At 35.2% G+C, this 27,180-nt stretch overlaps 2 protein-coding genes across 3 annotated transcripts; both read right to left on the bottom strand.

The window, feature by feature from the left end:
- Positions 1-969: 969 nt before the first annotated feature.
- LOC140058768 (uncharacterized) lies at positions 970-22,795 on the bottom strand. Of its 2 annotated transcripts, XM_072104506.1 has the most exons (36): positions 22,701-22,795; positions 22,452-22,597; positions 22,230-22,363; positions 21,553-21,822; positions 20,980-21,240; positions 20,214-20,368; positions 19,122-19,272; positions 18,611-18,726; positions 17,937-18,146; positions 17,442-17,616; positions 16,989-17,137; positions 16,370-16,489; positions 15,786-15,929; positions 14,991-15,174; positions 14,723-14,877; positions 14,236-14,414; positions 13,592-13,721; positions 13,263-13,446; positions 12,835-13,031; positions 12,397-12,580; positions 11,431-11,595; positions 10,687-10,891; positions 10,094-10,173; positions 9,749-9,889; positions 8,867-9,017; positions 8,404-8,546; positions 8,111-8,196; positions 7,646-7,832; positions 6,820-6,996; positions 6,351-6,502; positions 5,456-5,659; positions 5,075-5,246; positions 4,084-4,303; positions 3,838-3,927; positions 3,596-3,652; positions 970-3,414 (listed from the first exon to the last, which is right to left on the bottom strand). In XM_072104506.1, the coding sequence occupies exons 1-36, from the start codon at positions 22,773-22,775 to the stop codon at positions 2,646-2,648; spliced, it is 6,318 nt and encodes a 2,105-aa protein (XP_071960607.1). In that variant the 5' UTR covers positions 22,776-22,795; the 3' UTR covers positions 970-2,645. The 2 variants fall into 2 exon arrangements, with proteins under 2 accessions (XP_071960607.1, XP_071960608.1); XM_072104507.1 differs by lacking the exons at positions 20,214-20,368; positions 20,980-21,240; positions 21,553-21,822; ... (1 more) ...; positions 22,452-22,597; positions 22,701-22,795 and adding an exon at positions 19,517-19,598.
- A 106-nt stretch (positions 22,796-22,901) lies between these two features.
- LOC140058335 (uncharacterized) lies at positions 22,902-24,512 on the bottom strand. Its single transcript, XM_072103897.1, has 4 exons — positions 24,375-24,512; positions 23,886-24,060; positions 23,147-23,383; positions 22,902-22,999 (listed from the first exon to the last, which is right to left on the bottom strand). Exons 1-4 carry the CDS (start codon positions 24,510-24,512, stop codon positions 22,902-22,904), a joined length of 648 nt encoding a protein of 215 aa, XP_071959998.1.
- Positions 24,513-27,180: the final 2,668 nt, after the last annotated feature.

Genomic DNA, 27,180 nt, shown 5'->3' with positions numbered 1-27,180 from the left:
GGCTATCCTCTGGATGAGTTAAATCCAAATGCTGAATGTTCTGCGTCTTTGTGAGAAACATGTTATATTCCAAAAAGACCCTGGAATTAATAATGAAATATCAATGTACATTACAAACTAATCTAACTAAATTATACTACAGCAATTATTAAAAAACATTGAAAAGTAAAAAAATCCCCAGAAAGACCAAAAGGTCATGGAAAACCAAATATCTGAATGATGTACAAAAACATTCAGTTATGAATGGCATTTTATTGACCTAATTGTGTTTTCTATATATCACATGTCTGTGCCGATTAACAGTCCCAATCGAATACAAAAAACAACTAATAATACGCCCACTATGTTTAATTTTTGGACACGAGCTTTCCTGCACTACATCACATCAACGACGGGATCAACCATGTCAAATTAATTACATAAATACTATCTAGGCAAGTTAATTTCAAAATGTTTTTCCTGATTTTTAGCCAAATAGCCATGCGTGTGAGGCATAACCAAAATTGGGCCTTATGCGTGGAGTTGGCAGGCAGAAAAGACCACCAGAAAGGCCAAAATGTCCTGGAAACGTAATGTCTGAATGACATTTATAATTTAGAAATCAACCTTTGTATTAGAATACATAGCATAGCATTTGCACCAAACTTGGCTAGGCCTAGGCTAACTCGCCGTAGCCTACTCTAGGCCTACCCCCATCCATGCCGTAATAATAATAATAATAATGTACTTACAATGATAATTGCTACAACAAGCATGTTAATTTTAACCATTTGAGTGAACCGCGACTTTCCACGTGTCACGTCCACCAGCAGCAGCAGTCGTACACGTAGGCATAGGCCTAGTTGTACTGGCCGGCTCAAAATTACTGGTCTTTTTCGAAACGTTTTGCATAAAGAATTAAACGAAATATACACTATTTCAATAGGCTGCAATACTAAACACCAAATCATGGAGGTAGTTTTCTGTCAATTCACCATTTTATTTGAAATTAAACTGTACTTTTCAAGATTTTGCCACACACATTATTATCATCCTGTATGCGCGCATGCCCTGCAGGTGTGACGTACGTATGCAAGTGGTATGTCAAGTAAGACGTGACGTCAGTAGGTAGCTGTTATGTTAATTAACACCTGATGTTAATGAATATTAATGATTTATGGACTGCGTACGAAGTCCAACTGAGTTTGTTCATTAAGAAGTTCAAATGACACCAATGTGAAGCAAACCCACTCTAAAATACTTATAATACTTTTGAGTTACTTTACTTATTTCCATATCTTTACTTACTTAATTATGTATTCAGTCACCTGGAAGGCGATCACGAACTTTGACCTTAAAAACTGGGTCTTTAGAAGCCGCCGGCTTCAATAATAATTATGTCATATGAAAATTACAATACAGTATGTAAGTAATAAGACAACAATGATGGAATATTTATGAATATTTTACATGAATCCGAAAACACGGACGGTTAGGTGGACTTCGGATTCCTGTGATACGTAAAGCTATGATCGCACTCCGGGGAGACGAGTGACCACACACCTTTACGCGTGCAGCACAGGAATCGTCACCCGATTACACTGCTGGCGGTTATTAAGTACTCACAATACTATCCCATAACATAGGTGTCGTTTGGGATTACTTATTGACAGTTAATCAAATCATGAATATTCATTATTTTACGCTTTTGATGTTAATGAATATTAATGATTTATGGACTGCGTACGAAGTCCAACTGAGTTTGTTCATTAAGAAGTTCAAATGACACCAATGTGAAGCAAACCCACACTAAAATACTTATAATACTTTTGAGTTACTTTACTTATTTCCATATCTTTACTTACTTAATTATGTATTCAGTCACCTGGTAAGGCGATCACGAACTTTGACCTTAAAAACTGGGTCTGTAGAAGCCGCCGGCTTCAATAATAATTATGTCACATGAAAATTATAATACAGTATGTACGTAATAAGACAACAACAATGATGGAATATGAATCCAAAAACACGGACGGTTAGGTGGACTTCGGATTCCTGTGATACGTAAAGCTATGATCGCACTCCGGGGAGACGAGTGACCACATACCTTTACGCGTGCAGCACAGGAATCGTCACCCGATTACACTGCTGGCGGTTATGAAGTACTCACAATACTATCCCATAACATAGGTGTCGTTTCTAAACGAACTGTTAATGAATATTCATAGACACCTACTAATGAATATTCATAAGTCAAAATGACACCTATGTGAGGCGAAACTATTCTTGACTACTTATAATACTTTTGAGTTACTTTAGTTACTGACCATACTTCAGGTCATTAGTTTCACCTTGGGTCATTAGATTGACCTACAACCACTGTCGAAGTTGGCGTCCATTAAACAGAGAAATACTAAATGATTATATGAACACATATAGTAAAGGTAACTGAATCAAATGCGTACCAACACTAAAATATTACAATTGCTGCACAGCGGATCTGAATCGCACATTCAGTAATGTTGTATATGCTAATATATGCAAATTTCAGTATGCAATCTACAATCATGTATTAAATTTTTTTTACTGAAATTTATTTCATTTATTTGTCAACAGAACACTTGATTAGGAAGGATCTCTCGTTGGGCGTTTATGCCATATACATTCTAAACAACATCCTCCGACATCAACCCATCGTCAATGACACCGGGGAGGAACGGAGTGGCTCTTTGAAGATCTTCAGGTGCCTCCTCAGACATTTCAGATGGGTCTTGAGTCATCACGATTATGGAATCGGCTGGAGTGGTTTTCTGCAGATCTTCAGGTGCCACCTGATGATTTACAGGTTCTGTTTCAGCAATTAGGGAATCAACTAGAGTGGTTCTCTCAAGTTCTTCAGATGCCATGTGAGGTTTTTCAACTGCTCCAGATGATTGTAACTCTCCATCATCCACAAATTCTTCAACATCATCATAAACCTTGTCGATACCAACTACTCTGGCTTGCTTCTTTGGTAATCTCTTAGTAGGAGCAAACGCTACCTTCAGCTCATTCTGAGACACGCGTCCATCCAGTGAGTGACTTAAATTGTGGCCTTCTTTCACATCGCCAAGAGACGATAAACTTATAGCATCATCATCAACATCGGTAGAAGCTAGGAACTGATTTCTCGGAGAACTCATTGGTCTTTTGAATTCGTCAGTTGGAGACCTTTTTCCTTCGTCTTCGTTCTCTATTTTAGGTGGTTGTGGTGAAACTTGATTTCGCTTTGGTTTAGTGACATTTCTCTTTTGTGTATTGTCGCCTGTATTCTTCGTATCACTCGTTCCCTCTATAGGAACACATACAATATTGGACTGAAGAGATGTTTCACCATTCACAGTCTCTTCAATAGCGTTGCTGCCATCAAATGTTTCCAGCTGAACTTGGCTTTCGCTTTAACAAGACAAAAATAGTATTATTATATAGACGGACATAGTTTAATAGAGAAATGTAATTATCCTATATATATCAATTCAAAATAACTAGTAGACTATGACTTGTCACATCAACTACTACTACAGCCTTTATATGTATAACCATATTAAAAGGTTTTTCCATTAAGTTTAATACTTACTTATCCATAGGTAGTACATTAATATGATCTTCATCACTTTCATCAAAGTCTATTTTACTAGATAAATTGTATGAACATCGTGTTAACAAAAGTAAAACTTAATTAACTATAAACCTAAAGTCTACTCTAACATTTCTGCTTATTATATTTGTATTTTAATCGCATACATAAAATCACATGGATAATATATATTTTGATAACGCTATAATATTATTAAGAACACTACATATAAAGCAACTTACCTGTTCTTTCTCTTATACCAATAAGCAATACCTGCCAGGCTACCGAATATAATTGCACCAACAGCCAGGCTTATTAAACTTATCACCCACCTGTATGTAAATGTTGATACATTTTAATAATACATTCCGCTTACAGAATAATTAAGGATGTTGGCGTTTTTCACGCAGTATGGACACTGCAGCCATAAACGTAGAAGAAAAGCAATATACACAAATATGCTTACGCTGATTTTAAGTATTACTTACGCTTCCATATCACAATTTGATTTTCCAGGTGGACAGGCACAGCGGAAACCACCTGGTTCATTTGTGCATATATACGGGCTAGCACACGGATCATCAAGTTGGCACTCATCTCGATCACTTTCACAGTATTCTCCTTGCCAGCCGAATTCACATGAGCAATTGTATCCATCAAATCCATTTTTACGTTTAGGATCTTCACACTTTGTGTCATTGAACACCCCTGTTAACAATACATTACTTCTAATAAACGGTACTAACAAACGTTAAAAGCTTTTAAAAATAAATTTCTCTCACACGATAGGACGACTGGTTAAGATCAATGTCGTCAAACAGTCGTAATCATTCTATAGAGTGCGCCATTTATATTGTTTTTCTCCGCGGTAAAAATCCTAAAGCATCGCATAATTGACATTCAAAATGGTACACAATAGATCAGAATTATAAATACATTTTGGAGACTCAGTACCAGAATCAAACAATACAAAATTTAAGTTGGTTTTAAATCGTTTGTAAAGCTTGGTTCCCACTAGAACGTAACGCAAGGACGTAAACGCAACGCAAGCGTTTTAACCAATGACAAGCGAAGTTATAGACAGTTAGCAATCACAAGCGAATAAGCCATCGCTTGTGATTGGTCAATTCTCTTGCGTTGCGTTACGTCCTTGCGTTGCGTCGCTAGTGGGAACCACGCTTAAGAAAGAAGGCAGACACTAGGCAGTCTACGTGTAAGCCCATGTCAATGACATGATACACAATAGGTTCTCTTTCTCCTTTCAACTCATAGACTGCTTGGTTCCTACTACAGACGCAATGCAAGAACGTAGATGCAGCGCAAGCGAGTTGACTAATGACAAGCGACAGTTTGAATATTTCATCACAAATCCTTTACGTTGCATTACATCCTTGTGTTGCGTCTCTAGTGGAAACCAAGCTTTAGAGCTCACTTATACAATGTTCCGGGATTTTCCACAAAAATATTTCTATGATTTACCTTGACATATTCCATGTACAGAGCAGGGGTTTCGCATAACAGCAATATCTATCTCAAGTACTTTTGAATACAAGCCGTCCTTGTCAAGTGCAAACACTGACAGCGAATCAGATCCGTAGAAATCTGGATTTGGTTTATACGTAACCTCTGTCCACACCCAGGTCATCAAACTCTAATAAGAAAAATGCATTGAATAAATAATAATAAATAGTATATATGGCAACAAAGGATGTAGTATTCAACATGTTTTATCACTAGAACTGGAAAATATGCCCAAATATGGAATGTAAAGTGGCAGGAAGATATAAACTATGTGTCTTCAAAAAAAAAAAAATAAACCATCAATACAGAATCCATTCAAATATATAACATATTTTTTACCTCTGCATGAGGGTACTGTATTTGACACAAGTCTTCATCCGCCGGTGGTACACCTCTTCCTGGTGGTTTTATATGGAATTGTCCTTGTGGTGGCGTTTGGAACATGAGGTTCAACAGGTCATCTGAATCAACGTCATACGCGCCAACATAGCCAATCAAATCACTGTAAGCAATGTTAGTGTCCGTGTTTTCTTCCATCGTTACCTGTATATAAGCAGACAATGACAGATCTGAATACATTGAGTAGAATTGAGCAGTCTGAACAGGATGTTAGTGGTACTGTCTCTAATACCCTTTTCACATCTGCAAAATGTAACAACTTGTAACCAGGTTTGCATAGTGTGAAGACAATTTCTGGAAAAAAACACACCAGCAAGAGGTCTGTGTTTTTGTTCCGAGATGTTCCGAGTTCTCACTCCGCGCGTGTGTATTGCCCTGGTATTAACTGACCAATCATATTAATCAAATAGCACGCAACTCTTCTTTACTCCCGAGATTTCACAAAGTTCGTGTATGCATGTGTGAAAACGTGTAATAAGTCAGGAGATCAAACCTGGTTACAATTTGTTACAGGTTGTTACAATTTATGCAGATGTGAAAAGGGTATTAGATACTTTATTATGCATAGTTCATACAACGCAAAGGTGTACACGCAACCAATGGCATAAACTAAATGGCATACATTCAACGCATGTTAGTTGACCAATCACAAGAAATATTTTTATATGATTCATAGCTCGATGATTGGTCAAATTAGTAGCGCTTACGTCTTTGCGTTGCTACCTAGTGGGAACTAAGCTTTAGAAGGCACAACTCTTTTTGACCAATCACAAGAGACATACTACCAACCATTGATTGTGATTGGTCAGATTACTTGTTTTCTAACAATTCTTACCTGATAGAATCTTTGATTGACAGCAGGTGAGTTGGCTGTTTTCTTTGTGCAGAAGTACACAATTGGTGGATCATGCTCAGATGATATGTCGATCTCAAAACTCTTGGTCGAAGATAGTGGTTCTATAAATGGACTCTCTGGTGTCTCAACAGCTGAACATTGTCAAAATAAAAAGGAAACCATATTTAAGTGAAAAAAACCTACAAAGTAAAAACTTATGTAGGAAAAATACAACAGACACAAACAAAACAAAAACAACTCATTGGAAACATGAAGGAAAAATTCATGATACTGATCAGTTATGTATACTAGGCAATTCTTCTAGTATTTGTTGCGTTAAAAGGATTACATTACTAATAATAGTAGTTTACGTAAACTCTAAACTATAGACAAAGTGTAAGAAGGAGAAAAAGCTACCACACATATATAACAACAAATCACTAATATAATTACAAAGTATCACACAAACCTTTGATAAATATAACTGCTTGTCCATAACAATCCAAACAAGGTTTAAATTTGAAGAAACCGTCTGAACTTAACTCCACAATCTCTCCAAGTTCTGTTATAGGATACTTAGAATCTAGTTCCAAAACAACTGGATCATCATCAGAATCTGAGACGTGTATTTGGTACTCTAGAATTCCTGAAATTAAACAAAACTTGTTTGTAAATTTACTTTACCACCCAGTTTAAGAAATCTGTGAGTTTAAGAAATCTGTGAGATTGAGAAAAAGGAACGCAAACACAGTTTCGAACTTAAGAAAACAAATGCTTGATTTGCAGACATTCTACCATTAAACCACTGGGGACTTTTGTGGAATGGTTTGAATTTGAATTGAATTTTGAATTTCTTTATTTAGTAATCAAGGTTAAAAAACAATCAATACAATGCATAACAAGTAGAAAAACAATTGCACAGAAACACAGGCCTTTATTACAAGGAATGCCAAGAAAAGTTAAAAACTTATTTCCACTTGGGTCCAAAAAACAAGGAACTGATAAAAAGAACATGCAAATGGCTACAAATTGATTGGGAGATTCCTTGCGTGTTTGTGTAAAACCCATGTATGCTTGAAACGCTAGATGGCAAGTGAAACACCATGCAGCAAAATGCAAATAACAACAACTTAATATTTCAAAATGGATACAACACTTCATTAACCAGATTAGTGTTTTCCACAAGGTTGTTTTAGCTTACTTATAAAAACTATTCACAAATGTTAATGAAATGGAAGAAAAAAGAAGCTGAATATTTCTTGACAAATAAACGCAAGTATTAACAAGTTTCTTACCCGCATCTTCGTGTATTTTTAAGACGTCTTGCATTATAATTACTGGTGGATCGTTCACAGCGTTCTTGTCGACAACAGCGACAGTAAAAAGTGTTTCTTTACTAAAATAACTTTGTGGGTTGTATGAATCGGTATCACGTCTTCTTCTGGTACCTGTTTCGGTTTCTGTAAGACTTGTTCCACAGACCTTTAGTATTCATAAATAGATAATTCACATTAATTTTAGAAACTGTGAAAGATTCTGTTGTATCTGAAAATTACAATATTTTTATTGACGGTTTGGAAAAGAGAGGTAATCTTAATCATCTAAGAAACGATGATAACTGAAATTATATTCATATAAAAGACAAGTGAAATGGAGGTTTAAAGCTCTGTCTACACTATCAAACTAGTTTGAAAAAAAAAGTGTGATGAGCACAAATATGGTAGTAATATGACATCAGCAAAATGATATCAAATACTCACCATAACAGTAATTTCTCCTTTTTCTTCATCAAACTGCGGCAATTCATCTGGACACGTCAGACCAGCGTCCTTCCATTGACCATCATCTAAGAAAAGTAATAAATAAGCTCTAGATCATATCTTAACAAGAGAACAGACATGGAACAAACTCATCCTAACAAAATAATTTGAGTTGGTTGATGGAGCAGCCATCAAACGAATTGAAACTGACATTGAATTAAATTTAAAGAACCATCAAATGTTTAAAAATGGAAGATTCAGGAAGGTGATGAAATGTCGAGTTTCAATGTTACCTTTGTTCCAATAGACGAGGCTTGGATATTGATCTGTCCAATCTGAAGTTTTGTTGAATTTCACAATAATTTGAAATGGTCCGTTCATTTCCGTCTGGCCAAGTGGCGACATGTAAAAACTTGGTTCGTATACAGCTTTCACTCTGTAAAGAAATCAACATTATTAAATTGATTGAATACTCCAGAATGTTAGCGTACTGTAAGTTTCATTAAGCGTGGTTCCCACTAGGACACAATGCAAGGACGTAGATTCAACGCAAGCAAAATTTGGAATGTTCCATCGCTTGTAATTGGTCAAATCACTTATGTTGCGTCACCTCCTTGTGTTGCGTCTTTAGTGGGAACCATGAATTAATTGGGCTAGTTAAGAGTCTATCCTCTAGTCCTACCTTCTTCCACCTACTCTAGCCTTTGAGTAGAGTAGGCCTACAGTAGAGATAGGCATGATATATGTGTGTCTTACCTGCTTCTGAGATGGCGTTCAACTCTGTCCATCGTATACAATGGGTTTACGATATACGGCACATATTCTGCAGTTGCCTCAGATGTATATTCTTTGTTAATGTCATCATTTGATAAAATTCCAAAGGACATTGAGTAACCAGGGTCAACGCCTTTAAAACAATAAAAGAAAACATATATCTTCTAACCTATTATAAAATTAATTACACGACCAATTCTGGACAAAAGAGGGATGTTGCAGCACTTGAAAACAAAGACCAAATGGAGATAAAACAATAAATATGTATTTAATTATTACTAAACAACTGTATGTGTCTTCCTGAGTGCTTACTGTACTGTTTTAGACCCTCCAACACATTGTAACAATAAACATTGATATTTAACAATATTATAAAATTGCATAGTATTGTTATATTTGACATTTTGGGTGATACAAGTGATAACAGCAACCAGAAGGAGGAATACTTTATTAAAACATATCTATTGTACTGTAGGTTAGACATTGATGAGTTCATTAGAAAATCTGTTTTTAGTTTTAAAAATCGTGTGAACGCAAGTAGTAATTCCTTGATCATGGCCATTAATCGCCACGTTCTTAATGTGTCAAGAATGCACACACAATGGAATGCTTTGTTGCATTGACTTTATATATTTAAATATCCTTGTTTTTGTTCTATGAGCTGTTAGATTAAGATTTTTTTTTTCTCTCTTCTTTTGCTATGGATATAATATTATGTCACCATGATATTCCGAAATAAAAAGATAAATGAAAAAATGAATGAAAATTTGTCTCATTATTATTAGATCCTCAGATTTGCCAACCAAATAAATGACATTACCACTATAGCTTCACATTTTTTGTAGATGAAAGAAGATACTTTACCTCCAATTGATGATATATCTATGCTGAATGTATCCACTGGTGGGTCAGAGTTCAGGTCAGAGTTCATTGTAGAGACGTCTTTCCCCCAAGAAAATGATATTCCGTTTCCATCATCAGAGGATATGATTATATCATCAGGACCTAAAATAAAATGTGTTTTAATTTACAAGTATTGAAGGAAAAACAAAATGTAATGAGAGATGGCAAAATTGAATGCTACTTTTTTCACCCAGTCAGTTAGTGTAGCCGACTAGGTTGTTTTTGAGCCTTTTCTTTCTTTCTTTCTACAATTAATTCCACAAATCTGGTCTAGTTGTTATTGAAATAAAGTATTGCACAAATTACCTAATATATTTGTTGTATTGACTGTCTTGTTTACACACGTATGAGCTTCATTGCAAATTGAAAGAGTTGTAAACACGCATCTGCAAGTGAATTAAAAAGAAAACGTATTTATTTTTACAAAAGTTTTGCACTTACGTCAGAATAAGAAATATGGCGAATTAACCAATGAAATGTATTCATGAAAGGTTGCTCAAATTCATACCGTCGATACTTTGTTTGTTTTTATTTCAAATCTATAAATAAACAGTACAAGAAAAACAGTCCTAAAATCAAAATAGATTCAGGACGGCCCAATTAATTTTCATTGAGGTCCTTTGTCGCTGAGCTGTGTGTACATTGACCATTTCAACCACACTTGATTTTGTTCTTAATAATGACCATCAGTGACCTGACCATCAGTGACCTCAAGGTCCAAATTGTAACACTTTTGCAATAAACAAATATACAGTCAACTCTCCCAATATCGAACGCTCTAAAAACCAGAAACTCTTCCAAAACCACATTCTGAATACCAGATTTCCAGAAAACCAGACATATTACGCCAGCCCAAAGGTGTCAGGTATTGGGAGAGAAGACTGTACTACTTTACTAACTTTCCCGGTTCCAGCAATAACTTGTTATTTCCAGGCATTGTTCCATTCTCGTCCGGTGTTCTAAAATCACTGACATCACTATATTCCACATCATTGATATACACTTTGCCATCGTAAATCTCCACTGTTCCGCCACCATCGTTAGATACGGTAATGCAGGGGATTATGTCATCAGCCTTGTCAGGTGAGCTGCCGACGCAGTAGCCTTGGGGAGACAGAGAAGAAATTACATTTCATGTTTGTCTATGTTTGTTGTCGTTACAATAAAGAATTATTTTTTCGTGATAACTATTTATTTTTCAGGTCATGTCTTTTGAAAATTCTAGGCATGCACTCCGCAATACATTTAGGGTGCAGTAGATGTGCTGTTTGTATCTTATTGTGTAGAAGAAGATTACTAAAGTTAAGTTGGCTTTAAATTATACATGATGTAGGCATGTTAGAAGTGTGTTAAGCTCTGTCTACACTATCAAACTAGTTTGACAACAAAAGTGTGATGTGCCCAAATATAGTTGTGGTATGCCTTAATATGGTAGTGATGTGACATCATGTCCATATAAGGGCAGTCACATAAATGTTGCTAGTGTAGACAGAGCTTTAGACAAATGATCGCACTTCCACACCTCAAAAGACAAGGCCTTTTTTTTTATTATTTCTATAGTGAGTGATCTTTTGAAGATAGAAACATACTATCAATTATATATGACAACACTTGGTGCTACAATAAACGTAGGGTGTACATACGGTATTCAGCTACTGACGGATCGTGTGCGGTTGTCCAACTTAAACCTAGTCTTGACTGCTCAAAGCTGACGTATTTATCGTCATTTAAATCATCCACAGTTTGAACATAAAATACAGTTTCTTCAACGTCTTCAACAGTTGGATAGTCAAATACAACCAGAACACCTAATGGACACAAGACACAAATTGTAGTTAAAAGTTTACAAAACATTTAATATAACGGTTAGTTCTTCGAAAAATGTTTTCATCTCGTTTTTATATTTACTATCTGTATATAATTCTTTACTTTAAACCATAAAATACGTACATGTTCGACGTGCTACAACTAGCAAAGCTACAGTAATCCTAGCAACCACTAACATCTAGTCATTGCTAAATGAAAATGCACACGTAAGTATTCATAGTATAACGTAAAGAATTATATTCAGATAACGGTTAGTAGCAGTATTGATATTAAAGAGGGGACACTTGGGATCAAACAAAATGTCCTCTTAATAGGGTAGGCATAAGGCAATATAACAGTACACCGAGCTCATTCAAGAAATTTTTGAATTTTAAAAAAACAAATTTTATCTTGCCAAGATAGGAACTTGTTGATCTGATGTCTGGCTGCGACAAATACCAACAGTACTGTACTATGTACATATTCTCCATGGAGGTCTGGATTAAAATGATCTTACAAAATATACAAAAATCACAATACACAGTACCATATAACAAGAGTCAAAGTTCAAGAATTTAAGAGTCGGATGGCCACTGGCAAAAACGAATTTCTTTTCCGGTTTGTTCTACATGCCGGGAATCGAAAGCGACGCCCATGAGGCATGAGCTCGAAATCACTGAACAAGGCATGGTTAACATAGTGGATGTCCCTTATGAGTGTCCCTTAATAGGGGTGTCCCAAAGGCTTGTTCTAGCAAACTAACTACTGTGCACAGTGTAGCATTGCCATTTTACTTGTTTTACCTTCAAATTCTTCCAGTTTCATAAGGCCAGCACCATTGACAGCCCTTACAGTAACATAGTAGTACGCACGATTCTCTAAAACGCCCTCTAGGTCGTCGTTCCTTCCTTCTTTTACATTACCAAGGTACACAAAAGGCTGCACGTCTGTGCCACCTGGACTAGTACCAATAGCCCAATAGTAGCCCTTTAAATTGAAACATAAATAAAAACATAAAACAGTATATTGAAAAAGATACAAAACTGTAGACTGTTACTGGCTCAAGTAACCGTCTGCATAGAGACATCTGGTAGCAACTGACATCAAGTTGGTATTTGGGTTTGTAAAACAAAAGTAAATTAATCAAACATCTCATTTTGTAAAACATTTGCTTAAATATAATCCCAATTCAGAGTATCTTTTGTTTCATTTATTACAGCAAAAAATAAATGACATCATACCACTACTAGACTCTCTTGATCAAGAAATTCCCATGATGCTTTGATTGTGGAGTTTGAAGACTGAGCAGCGATTGGTTGATTCTCGTCAAGACTGACGTCATAATAACTCATGTAATCAAACTCTGGTGGCGATGTGTCAACGGAGATTCCATCAGACGAAGAATTTGTTGTTACTCCATTTGCTAATATTTCCTCAACTAGGAAATAAAATATTGTGTTATATTGATACAAATTTAGAGACAAAATACTAGAAAATAATATAACAATGCTGTCGGTATCTCGATGGAGATACAAATAAAATAAGCAAAAAGCTAAAACAAAATAAAAGTAAAACAGCCAGAAAGATGTACAACACACTTGTTCTTTTTGAACATCATGCAACAACCATCTGTGTTTTGTTTCGATTAGATTGAAACCATTTTACATACCTCTTAGGTAATAAGTTGCCGGGAGGTACTCATCTGTCCCGTTTGTATCACTATACCATCTCATCTCATCAAGTTTCAAATTGTCAATAGTGAATTGTACAAGTTGCATGTCACTGGCTTTGCACAAGGGATCACAGAAGTATCTGTCGCATTCACTGTAGCAGGGGTAGCACGGGAGGAAGACCTACAAAAACGTTGACACATTTAACTCTAACATCAACCAATTTTCTTGGTTTTTTTGTTGGCGGGCCGGCAAGCCATATCCTGGATCCACCCCTAATCATTAATATACAAGGGCCATGTTATTTGAAATGTAACAACTATTTTACCTCAATATCTTTTTGAAAATCAGTGGTGTCCTTCTCTGTTCCGATTCCAGCAAGGAATTTGACTGCTGGGGCAAGTCCACCGATAAAAGAGCTTCCATATCGACAGAGATCTTCACTAGGAGGAGGTAGTCTTAAAGAGAAAAAAATGTTAAGCCCACAAATTCTGTCTTCAATAGATCCCTGGCTATAAAAATGAAAAATCAGCGCATTATGACGGCATTGTTTGTGAAATGTGCTATATAAATAAATTAACATATATAGCTACAAAGATCTTCACTAGGAGGAGGTAGTCTTCAATTAAAGAAAAACAAATGTTTAGGCCGATTCAAGATCAGGCAGCTAATGTCATAGACAGAAGAAACCGTCCTGTAGTTGGCAACACTGACATGACGGGAGCCTTAGGTAAGAAGAATTTTGTTGAAAAGTCCACAGCACATTGAGACGACATTGTTTGTGAAATGCGCTCTATAAATACATTAACATATATAGCTACAAAGATCTTCACTAGGAGGAGGTAGTCTTAAATGAAAACAAATAGCAATTGCAGTCTTGTGAAAAAAATGATTTGAAAAACGTTTATCATTGATTGAACTTTGACACTAGTACTGTCACTACCTACCATGAATACTCTTACAAATGCTTACCTAATATTAGCAAAATAAGCTGAGGTTTTAGGAATGTTGAAGGGGTCTGTGAATTCTGGCACGTAGTTGTTATCATTCCACAGTTGAAGAGTTAGTTTTGTGTTGTTGGAGAGACGAGGTGCGCCAGAAAGATCTCCCAAAAGATTACCATCCACACTCAGTTGTATTGTGTATCCAATCTATTGAAATTTAATCATTATTATTTGATTTGTTATACTTAAGTCCTCCCTAAATTAAAACAAAATATCATCTTTTATACTGTTGATGAAATAAGCAAAAGCATAAAGGATTTAATTGAGCCTTGAAGTCTAGTGAACCAAACACTGTTTGTATATTATATGAGATCCATGTGACATCCAGTGTCAACTGGTACCATGATTCTCTGTCTACAAAGTGCCATTTATAGTTTGACTGTTCCATTTTTACTCAAGAGGTGTTTATTAAAGGAATATTCGCATGATGTGACTACAGAAATTGTTTCTCCCACCTTTGCTGGATCAGGATCGTATTCTTCTTTAAATGTAAACTCATAATGATGCCAATCACTCGATGGGTCAAAGGTTAAATCAAATATGCTGTATAAGTAGTCAACCTTATCCTGATGGAATCGGCACCATAACGTTGCGGATGGTATTTCTTTATCTGAATAATGAACAACAATCAACTTTTACAGAAAATAATGAATTAAATATTAGTTATGCTGTTTATTTAAACGTTATAAATTCAACATAAATTCAAGAAATACAGAAAGTTACCTGCGTACAACTGTAAGCCACAGGCTTGCTGGACAGCTGTCTGTTTCTTAGACTCCTCACCAGACTCAACATCTTCTCCATCTTCAATTATCTCCCATGGAACCGTGGTGGTTGGTGGCAGTATTGTAGTTATTCGCTGACTTGTAGTAGCTCCGACCGCGGAGCAATCACAATCGCATCCGGTCTTAAATATAACAAATAATTTGAACAATATTTAAAAGAAATTGTTCATATAGAATTATATAGAATATATATTATATTAAAATTAACAACTTCACTTTACAACACTAGTAGTATTAGTACTAGTGTGACTTATATCAAGCCACTATCACATTGGAGCTGTACAATTAAATACGAAGATTACATTGGTAGAAACACCAACAATTTCCCAAAGAATCAGCTCCTGCAAAATTGAACTAATATTAGCTAATGATTTTTTCATGCAGTTGCTTTGTTGTTGTTTTTGTTTAGGGGTTGGTATTTGACAAGTTCTTTTACTTCTTTTTCTGATCCCTGAAACAGTTCTTATTTAATGTTACCATTTAAGTTATTGTAATTAATGTATGCTGTTTTTATTTCATGAACTGTTTCTAAATAAATGTTGTTGATATTCATTAGTAAAAATGAACTAAATAGAATAGTAAGATGGTCAAGAGAAAGACCACAATCCACATGGATCACAAAGTTAAAAAAGATATAACAGATAAGAAAAAACTACCTTGCCTATGACAGAGGGAAATGGGATAAAATAGAAGACAAGATGAGATGTAACTGATGACTGTTGGATGTACTTACACCATTGTTTTCCTCATAACAACATGAACAAGGTTCTAGTTCTTCAGTAGGAACCATCAAGTCACCCACAACACCATCAGGTCCATCCCAGAACACCACACTCGTTATAACTGGTATGTCTTGGGTAGCAGCTTTCAAGTCCATCTAAAAATGATATTAATATATAAAACAAATGGCAAGGGTTTGAGGCTCACTCACTCCATGATTCTGGTAGTAGAATTAGTCTTCTTGGATAAGGACTATAAACCATAGGTCCAGTGTACACATCTACTTCATGTGCACTTTAAAGAACCTAGTACATCGTTCGAGATGAGTAGGGGGTTCATGTACATACACAGCCACTGATTATAACTCCGTGAAACCAGCATTTGACTGAAGAGGCCGTCCAGTACCAATAAAATATTTCAATATTTCAATAAAACTACATAGTATTATGAATGAACTGAAACAGAATAACTGCTCTTGCTTTATCATTTACACCAATAAAATACAAGAAAAAAGTATAAAAATTATTCTAAAAACAGGTTTTAATCAAACTAAAATAATAATACAAAATAATGAAAATGTATTTATATTGTCCTAACCTTAAATGTTCCACCTTCACCAATTTCAACACGTCTTGATACTGCACCTGCTAACACATACGGTTCTTGGATGTCGGGCTCCATGGTAAGAACAATGTTGTTTGGGTCAGTCACCGTTATCTACATTAAAATATTTCAAATAAATTTCATCATAAAAAGATACAAAATACAATAGAGCATGCAAGTTATGAGATAATAGAAAGCCTTCGATTTGCGAAGACCGAGAAACGATTGATGAATTGTTGGTCGCCGTCTGGACCTAGAACCATCAAACCTGCGCCAAGGTAGAGTGCGAGGACACACATCCTAATATTATCACATGCGCACAATGTATTAACATGACATAGTTTGGTCATCATTCTATGTAAATTGAAAGCTTTTTTCTCCATGGTAATATGCAGAGCACGGACCTTTTTTTGTTAGATCTTTATGCTAACAATAACATGCATCCTTAAAAATAGGAAAGAAAATATATGAAAAATAGAAAAAACAACATTATAGACACTATATTAAATGTAGGCCAGGGTGTAAATGGTGAAACGTAGGTGTACTACGGCAAATTTATAAAGGGATATGTTATCATTTTTGTAATAAATTAATAATCATAAGCTTATGAAACCTGTTCATGGTCGTAATGTATTTTCCAATCTTTTCCATCCATATTCCAAATACCCTTGCTATTCACACTTTGCCAAGATTCATCATCAAACGTTGCATGTTGGTCAGGACATGGTTCAATGTTTGGATTCGGTAGGAAAATAAACGAGCCTAGAAAATGAAATAAAAATTCGGACTGATGTAAAAGGCAAAATTGAAAGACGACAATAAAAGTGAATAAATATTCTTCTTCATAAGGCCAATTACACCTGTAGAAACGGAAAACCGAGTAGCTTGTCTTACTCACGCAGGATCTGTATCTATCCTGAGAGGAAACCATCCATCCATTCCGCCTTGTGTGTAAATGGTCATAAGGAATAACATAGATTCTATATTTTTATTACAGTTACTGCTCGTCTGTGTAAATTGGCCTTTACAGTTAAAAAGCTTTTAGAAAAGATTGTTCAAATCTTACCCGACATGTGATCAACGTAACTAATGTGTGGCATATCCTTCCTGAAATCTAGACCATCAACCACTAAACCTGCCGTCGGAGATGAATCGTCAAAGAATATTGGAGACGATGTCGTGGTGATATATGAACTTGCTTTATTTGTTGTAGTTAATTTGACAAAATATGGAGTTAATGACTAGAAGAAAGAGTTTAATGTTAACATTAGAATGATAAAATTTATACTGCATAACTAACTGTAGAAGAAAGAAAATGTATTAAAACAAAAGCAGAAAAAGAATAAAAATTAAAGAAAATAAAAACGATAAAAGCATAAGGTAACAGAGAAAGAAGAAGCAAAGGAAAAAGTAAGAGAGAAAATAAAAGTAAAAGACAAAAAAAAGAATGTAAAAAGTAAAGTAAAAGTACACAAATTCTATCCTATCTTTGGTATTTTTAGTTAAAACTGTGGGAGTAGTTATAAAAAGGATCTACTGTTTTTCATTTCTGTTATCATACCTTAAGACTTAGTCCATAGAAGCTATAAGTTGAAATGTGCGCTTCTAGTTTGACCTTTTCTACGACTGTTGTTAGTACTTCATCGTCACCAGCTTTACACGATGGCGCCACCAGTAGTTCAATCTCGTAATAACCAATCTGGCTTTCCGGATCATTGAACTCGCTCCAGTGAATAGTTAACGATGTCGAGTCAGCAGTAAACCAAGCAGGCTAGACAAACCAAAGTATAACATATTAAAGCCAGTGGTGTGATGCTATGAGCACAATTACTGGGTGTCCCAAAGCTTAAGAAGAGCATGAACATCCCAGATTAACTTCTTAGCTAAACTAGAGGAACTTTTCCCCTCCATTACGACACTGCATAAACCAGTAGTATTGTATCTACCTTTTCTATAGAATGTCCAACAGAATACACAACAGTGATGTTGGTAGTCTATGGGTCAAATATCTACCTGAGACTCTACATTTACTTCCAAATATGGAAAATGGAATAGTCCAGATGCCATAGTAGTTCATATACGTCTCTCATACATGACAATGTCATCATATTCCAAGACGCACATGATCACAGAAAGAGAGAAGAGGGACTGATTGCTATACAGGTAAATTCTATAAAGGTAGAAATCTCAAGAAATAGACTTAAGAATCTAAGAATGATTATATGAGAAACTTACAAAATCTCCAGGAACATGAGGGTTGTTTTCAAGCCAAATTCGTCCTTCAATTGGTTTTGTCATATCAACTTTAAACGATCGGCTTGTTTTGTTACATTGTCCCGCTTCGTCGTTTCCTTAGAAGAAAAGAAATTTAAAGGATACACTGATTACAGATTATGGCGATAATAATAATAATATCGAACATTTATAAAGCACTCTTTACCAGAGTCTGACAGCAGAACATGAAAAGAATAACTATTGAAATAGGCGAGTTTTCAGGAGAGATTTGAATTGAAAAGGGGATGGAGTGTAACGGATAGAACGAGGAAGTTGCTTCAAGATCTCTTTTGATTTCATTGCAAAAGAGTAATCCTTTCTATATCATTATATCATTTCTGTATACTATTTTCATAGTTTAGTTGAGGTTCACTTGGTTGTTAAATAAATAAATAATAATAAGATTTGTTAAACACACATATATCCAGTGGAAATGAAATACGAAATAGGAACCAAGCTCAAAGAAACTCACCAAATACAACAATATAATAGTTGTGATTGTGTTGCAGACTCAGGTATGTTTCCTCTGCATATGTATCCTTGCCTGTATTAGTGACAGTGGCAACATCAAACAATGACTCTACCTCTTTACATGGCTCAGATACACATTCACTCTTTGCCATCTGTGATGAAAAAATAACAGATAAACTGTGGTAATAACAGTAGTTTCGAAATCAATATATTTGGTAACTTTCATTGCAAGTTATCAAAATGTTGTTGTACCACATGGTTTTATAGTAATATTTGCAATCTATTCAGGGCTGTAACAGACAGCGCCTATCTCTTTTGTGTTCGCTTTCTTTCGCAAGGATCAAGTCAGTTGAGGAAATAACTGGAATTTAAACCACTTGTTTGATTTGTACAAACCTTGTTAACTTGACACTTCATAACCAATTTAACTTGACACTTCATAAACAATTTAACTTGACACTTCATAAACAATTTAACTTGACACTTCATAAACCATTTAACTTGACACTTCATAAACAATTTAACTTGACACTTCATAAACAATTTAACTTGAGACGTCATAAACAATTTAACTTGAAACTTCATAAACAATTTAACTTGACACTTCATAAACAATTTAACTTGACACTTCATAAACAATTTAACTTGACCCTTTATAAACAATTTAACTTGACCCTTTATAAACAATTTAACTTCACATTTCGTAAACAATTTAACTTGACACTTTATAAACAATTTAACTTGACACTTCATAAGCAATTTAACTTGACACTTCATAAACAATTTAACTTGACGCTTCATAAACAATTTAACTTGACACTTCATAAACCATTTAACTTGACACTTCATAAACAATTTAACTTGACACTTCATAAACAATTTAACTGGACACTTCATAAACAATTTAACTTGGCACTTCATCAATTTATTGACTTAAAACTTCATAAACAATTTAACTTGACACTTCATAAACAATTTAACTTGACACTTCATAAACAATCTAACTTGACACTTCATAAACAATTGGGACAGAACTCTTGAAATAATTATACTTAGTTAAGTTAATTTGTAGTATCATAATGTATTTACAAACCTGTTGTAAGATGTCACATTCAATATTACTAGCCTCTGGGTTACTTGAGATGCCGTACATATAGAAGAACATTGGTTGGTCTGATATGAAGTTAGACCAAGAAAATGATGTCCCTGTGTCTTGGTTGATGAACAGCTTTGTTTCGATTTCTCCACCTTCACAGAAATGAAAGCGTTACATACAATATATAATAATGTATAGTATAGTATAGCGTCAATTTTTCGTTTTCGCAATGCTCTACGCGTCTATACGTAGCCATGAGAAAACGAAGCATTTATGATCAATTGGATTTGCTGGCACCGGACCGGAACAATGTCGGAACAGGTGTGAAAGACCCTTCAGCCTTGAAGTAGCAGTTTGTTGTAAGCCCTGGGTACTGCCTGTGAAGACACTTTTTGTATTAAATTACTTACAAAATTACAATTTTAAAACAGAAATTAACTCCCGAGAAGCCTCAATAGGAATGTAAGGATAACATGGCAGCAAAATAAAAAGCCTAAAATTATGTCATACAAGAGAGCCAAAGAGCTGACACCATAATTGAACTAACAACAGGATGCCGAGCTCCGGAGATCAAAGGGTCTATCTGTGGCTGCAACACGATCAGTTCAATGACCATTAACAGTACTGTTGGTATTTGTCCCAGATTAAAAGACTGTTACGAATTCTTATATTGGCACGGCACGCTCGGTGTTCTGATGATTGCTTCTGTCTCACAAAGCATACTGCAAATTCTATCTACAAAAGAATGTCTAGGCCTACTTACCTTCAACTCCTAAGCCTTTGCCAACTTGTATACCATTCGATGTTACTTCAGCATAAGCTAACTGCCCTCCGTAAGCTCGGACTGTTGCGTAATAAGTAGCCTTTTCATCTAAGAGTAAGTCGGCAAATTTCCACACAGTGTTCAACTCTACGTTTGTAAATGGCACGATGTTGTCACGTGTCTTAGGATACCGACGGTCATTTCCAATAGCAATGCTGTAGTATTCAATCAACTGCTTGTCATTGGCTGCATATGTATACCCTATGTTAATAAAACAAAAATTATTTAAAAAAAATATAAGATTTATATACTGTATATATATATTTTCATATTCTGTATTTATTTTGTGTGTAAAATAAAAATTACCAAGTTGCTTACAGTGCTTACTAAGAAACTAACCTGATTAGACATACAAATAAATCTCCACAAATTAAATGTGAAAACAGTCAGGTCAACCATACACACTTTTATTAATGTACTCTCTGTTCTTTAAATTTTGTTTGCAAAAAGGAATAAATTTAATTATATTTATCTGATTATTATTATTATTATTGTTGATTTTACTCAACTCACCATCTTGAATAACAACTTTCTGTTCCTGGTCGTCAACACCAAACCCGTCCCAATTGGCTGAGAGTGTCGTAATTGACGCTTGTTCATTTAGGTCGAATCCTATAACGCCCCCATCATACACGTGTCCAGGCAGTATGGGTTGTAATCTCAGTGTCAAGCCGTCTGTTCTGAGGACCTGAGTATGACCCAACAGGTTTGTTGCACGGACAATGCTGTAAAACGTCTGTCCGTCCGCCATTACAACAGCTTCATTTACTGCCATAGTTTTTGCTGAAAATATAAATATGGGTTGTGACTAAAATATTATCACGTGTCTAGTCTAATGTGTACACACAGGTCGACACAAGTAACGAGTTGCACAAGGGCATTCATGTCGGCTTTCAAACAACTGAGCGGCGCTGAAAAAATAAAGCGCACAAATGCTTTTGTTGAAACTAGTCATGGTTATCATACCGCATGTGTGACGTGATTCAAGTTACTTATAATTGAAACTGAGATTTTGATATTTTGCGCAACTGTGTATTACTTTGAATTGTGTTCATGTCAGTCAGTTGAGTTGTTGACCTTTGACATTCTTAATTACAATCAGCTGCTATCTTCAATGTTGTTTTTAAAGTACAGTAAAACAATACAATACAATATACAAAGAAGTGATAGAAATAACAAGGATGACTCACTTTTAACATCGATAAAATCCTGTATCACCATCCCATCAATTCGTTTAATAGCCCATTCATAGTTTACAATTGGACAAGGGTCTCCGCTAAAGTCCCATGATGCTCGGATTTCATTGGCATCGGTTTGGTAATCACTATAGTAAAGAAAAATAATTACAAATATTATCAAATATATTTTGTACATCATGAAATTATGACTTAATATTCAATTTAACTTCTTACACGTCAAATGCGGTTGAGTTTCCATCATTTACTATCGGGCTTCGGAGTGGTTGACGACCGCTCGAAATCCTGCTTATGAAGACGCCGTTCGAAAAGCCAACGGTTGACAAACCGGCTGCATTGTTTCCTTTGACCATAACAAAAACCTTGGTAACAAGAAAGACAAAAATACAACATTAGTATGCACAGCAAGAATATAAAAAGATGAGATGGATTGGAAAATCTTGAATGCAATGATCAAAGGATTACCTGACGAATTTCACTTAAGTCTAATCCAGTAGCTTCGTAGTACGTCTCATCTGTAGAAATCGACTTAAATTCCATAATGTCTGACTTTCCAACCTCAGATCCAATGGCAATGTCATAACTGGAAAATAAAAATTAGAATGTATATGTTTTATATTGTATTTTCAATGTTCCATACATACAAGCATTTATACTAGTTTAAATTTACCTTGTTATATAGGATTCCAATTCAGTAAACGGTTGCCATGCAACTACAACAGTGGTCAGTGATGTCTGGCAAATAGCATCTTGGGCCTGGCAGTCTGTAAAATATATTTGCATACAGTATGATTACATTGCAAATTATTATCCAATCAAAAAATGTTTACATGAATTTGAAGAACATGATTGGCTAATGAATAGAAGCACACGATTAGCTAATAAAAATAAGATTTAAAGACAACTTGTACCTGCACCATTTTCTTCATCAGCACAAATGTTCTCTGGAGAACCAGCTAGCGAATCCTGATGTTCGTTAGATCCTATGCGTGCCACGTCAGAGACTTCTATAACATGGCCTGGGATTGGTGGAGACTTATCAACCAAGATCTCATCAGAGAAGGCTGTAGTAGATAAGCCAACTTTATTGAAGGCTTGCATTGTTACAAAGAATGTCTGCTCTGGTTTAAGAGGTTCAATTCCAAATTCTGCAAAATAAAAGAAATTTATACATAATAGTCTAAAGATGCACTACTGTACAAACATGTACAAACACAACATATTTATTTTATTTAACCTTATTTATAGAGATTGACCCTAAACAGCGTATGCTGACAGTCAAGGGGCCCTCATAATGAATTATGATAAGTGTCTGTGTGTGACAGTGGCTGTGTGTATACTAATACACCGGGGTAACCTCCTACTCGTCTGGAAAGATGTACTAGGTTCTTTAAAGCGCACATGAGTCATGTTGGACTTATGCTTTAAAGTCCTCTAGGTGCACATGAGCCAGATGTGTGCACTGGACCTACAGTTTATAGTCCTTATCAATAGTTAAGAATTAAATACATTAGCATTACCATAGAACCTACCTTCTTTCTCCATGGCATTACATAACAAGCATACATACAAAAAGTTCTGGGTTTTATTCACACATGGGTACTGTAAATACCCTTTTAATTGAAATGGTATAAATGCAAAATGCATCACCTTCTACAATAAGAGCATCTCCATATGCAGGAACATCGTCTTTGAAGAACACGTCATTTCCACCAAGCTGCGTACCGATTGCAAAAGTGTATCTCTCAATTCCAGATTCAATGTCGACAAAACCTGCCCACGAGCATTCCAATTTCTTCTCACTAATATACTCAGGGCAAAATACCTAAAAATAAATGAAGAGAACTTTTAAAGAACTGAAAAATATGTAGGATAAATTGATATATGGTATTTAAAGATTATTTTACTTTAAAAGTTTAAAAACTTGCAATGTACAATTGATTCATTATCTAACTGTAGCTATAAGTGTAAGTTGGCGGTCTACAGGTATGAGCACCAGTCTAGTGATCTAAAGGTTATTGGTTCAAGTCCTATCTTAGAATTACTTAACAATTTTTCAGGACAAACATACGTAACTGTTAATTATAAAATAAAATTATTTAAAGAAGCATAAAAAGAATAAATCATAAAATGTCTCACCTGGCCATCTCCAGGGGGAGTTATATCTACGACGACACTACTGGAATACTGCTCAGTTCGTAATGTTGCCGTGTTTGTGACGAAAATATTCAGAATGTTTGAAGATCCTACAAATAATAATAAATAGACATTGTACATACATTGTATTCAATCAAATATTCTTCTAAACTGTACGGCAGATACTTGCTAAGTGTGGTAACTTGTTAACTTATAAAATAATTGTAATATTACCTTTTCCAGTAGGCATTTGGAAAACGCTAGCAGTCGAAGTAACGTTAGCAATCTCAGTGCGTTGATAAATATCATCTCCTAGCGGGAAAGTTCCGAAGGAATACTCGACACTTAATAATTCACTTTCAGATTCCTCCATATGCCAAGTAGCTAAAAGTTCATCATCCGTTTTGGAATAGATGGTAAATTCAGGATCCAAAGTCTAAAAGGTAGAGAAGCAAAATTGTGCACATACAACTTCAGTTAAATACTTAGATTACACAAGCAAATAGTGGTGTTAGTAGTCAATGAGTGCCGCTTAACTGGATAAACCAAACCATAGCCTGTGCTCTCCAGAGGGAGGGCTTAGATACGAATAATAAAAAGTTCCTAGAACACCCCTGGAACATAAACAGATCTATGTTCTTAACCACATTGGTACCTTATACTATAGTCATTTATGAGGAAAATATATAATTTCTACATGGTACTATAGACTTTCATAGTTACATGAAGCCTGGTAAAACAGAAATAAAAAATGTTTGAGCAGTAATACCTCAGTATCGTTTTCACCAGGAAGTCCAAAGGTAAGAGAATGGATTTTCGTAGGAGTTTGATCAACTATAACACCATCGGAGACTGCCTCTAGGACGTTTTCAGCACCAGTAATGGCTCGAACCGTTGCATAATAAGTAACACCATGGTCTAGTGTGAGGGTAGTGTAACCATGTCCTGAACCTGGGAGACCTGGCATAAAACAAACACATCATGATTACTTCTTTCCTACTAATGAGTAGTAGGACTAAAACAGTGTCAGAAATAGTTTTAATAATCTATGTGCAAATTACCTGTTCCTGCCTTGTTTGGGTCTTCGTAGAGGACAAGTCCAAAATCAGAAAATGGTTGAATATTATCCAAACGAGGCTCTGTACCAACTGCCCATTCAAATGACGTAAGGCCATCAAGTTGACTCTGGAAAAAAACAAGTAGAAAGGAGATTGCTAACAATATTTCTACACAGTTAGACCGGTTATATATACTTTATATAGAATATAATATGAATAATTTGTTAGGCCTACCTCAAATCCATGGAACATTACAAACAGTTCTGTCTTTTGCATCTGTGAGTCAATGTCATGAGCTTTGATTAATACACCATCAACAATTTCAGTTTCTGTTCCATCCCAAACCATTCCTACAATATTGATTATAACACCATTACTGGTAATAATATAAGATGTATATTCATCAGTGCAAAATTACTTCCATTTATTGTCATTTGCATATAAAACATACTTAGGAATTATATTTGCTCCTAGATATATTACAAAAACAGATAAATGAAAAACTAACAAAAACAATTACAAAGTGTCACATCACTCTCGTACGATATACTGACAAGCATTCAGGCATGTGGTAGTCAAAGTACGCCTACAGTATTCAGACATGAGAACACTGATTAAAACAAATTAAACTAATTTGTGTATCATCTGAGAGTTACTTGATAATTCTTCGCAAGTGTTCTCAATGTACTGAGTAACTTCAATTAAGTAAGAGTAGGGCAAAACACCTGACCAATTAACATTGCTCTCTGAGGAAATACTACTTTGACGTTCAACTAACCACAATAAAAGTTTTGGGAATAAATTCAACCTAATATTTGGTCATAAATACATTTTGTAAATATACAGAACCTTGTCAATTTTCTAAAATAAAATGAATTGATAAAGTATAATGCTTACCAATTTTGTCAGCTTCAACAACTCGTATAGGTGACGAAATAGCTGGCTCGCTGAAAGATCGCGCCCCGTTCTCTGCCTTGACGGTAAGGTAGTAAACTGGCTGGCAGGAATCCAAGAACTCAAAATCTGAACATGTGCTTGCATTAGTGAGTGTAAGATTTAGCCCACTGATGTAAGCAGATTCATCCGGTCCCATACTTGTAAAATCCTGTACATCATTTGAACCTACAAAATAGTACATGACATTTTTCTAACAATTTGCAGTTATTAGAGAATTTTGTTTGACTGCTTAAGAGAAAAGTATGTCCAGTTAAGCCTTTTATACCGTTACAAACATTTGTAAGTATTAGAGAATTTGGTTTAACTACAAAAGAGAGAAACAGTTTGTCAAGTTAAGCCTTTTAGACCATTACAATAATTTGCAGTTATTAGAGAATTTGGTTTAACTACAAAAGAGAGAATTAGTTTTTTCCAGTTAAGCCTTTTAGACCGTTACAATAATTTGCAGTTATTAGAGAATTTGCTTTGACTACTGAAGTACGTCTAGTTAAGCTTTTTAGACTGTTACAATAATTTGCAATTATTAAAGCAACCTCTAATAATTTGCAATTATTAGAGGTTTCTTTATAATTTGCAATTATTAGAGGTTACTTTAAAGTACTAAAGAGAGTAATTACTGTACATTGTTAGACTGTTCATATGAGTTCTGGTAACCCCCAAAACAAAAGCCCCCTATTTCAAAATTCATAATAGTTAATCTATTCTGGTTACCTGGTTGAGTTCCTATTGCAGCCCAATAGGATATAATACCGCTCTCAGCATCCACTGCTTTCCACGTAGCTCTGATTCCTTCT

The sequence above is a fragment of the Antedon mediterranea genome, chromosome 9 (genome assembly GCF_964355755.1).
Source record: "Antedon mediterranea chromosome 9, ecAntMedi1.1, whole genome shotgun sequence".
NCBI classification, from domain to species: domain Eukaryota; kingdom Metazoa; phylum Echinodermata; class Crinoidea; order Comatulida; family Antedonidae; genus Antedon; species Antedon mediterranea.
This window is presented reverse-complemented; position numbering and strand designations above follow the sequence as displayed.

What these genes read in the sequence shown, in the direction of transcription:
- LOC140058768 (XM_072104506.1), bottom strand. Translation starts at nt 22,775, where the DNA reads ATGGAATTTAAGTCGATTTCTACAGATGAGACGTACTACGAAGCTACT. An exon ending in AAAAATACACGAAGATGCGG is followed by an intron (nt 6,997 to 7,645) that starts GTAAGAAACTTG and finishes GTTTAATTTCAG; the next exon opens with GAATTCTAGAGTACCAAATA. An exon ending in TCAAATTGTGATATGGAAGC is followed by an intron (nt 3,928 to 4,083) that starts GTAAGTAATACT and finishes ATTTACATACAG; the next exon opens with GTGGGTGATAAGTTTAATAA.
- LOC140058335 (XM_072103897.1), bottom strand. Translation starts at nt 24,512, where the DNA reads ATGTACAATGTCTATTTATTATTATTTGTAGGATCTTCAAACATTCTG. An exon ending in AGATGCTCTTATTGTAGAAG is followed by an intron (nt 23,384 to 23,885) that starts GTGATGCATTTT and finishes TTTATTTTGCAG; the next exon opens with AATTTGGAATTGAACCTCTT. An exon ending in TGATGAAGAAAATGGTGCAG is followed by an intron (nt 23,000 to 23,146) that starts GTACAAGTTGTC and finishes TATATTTTACAG; the next exon opens with ACTGCCAGGCCCAAGATGCT.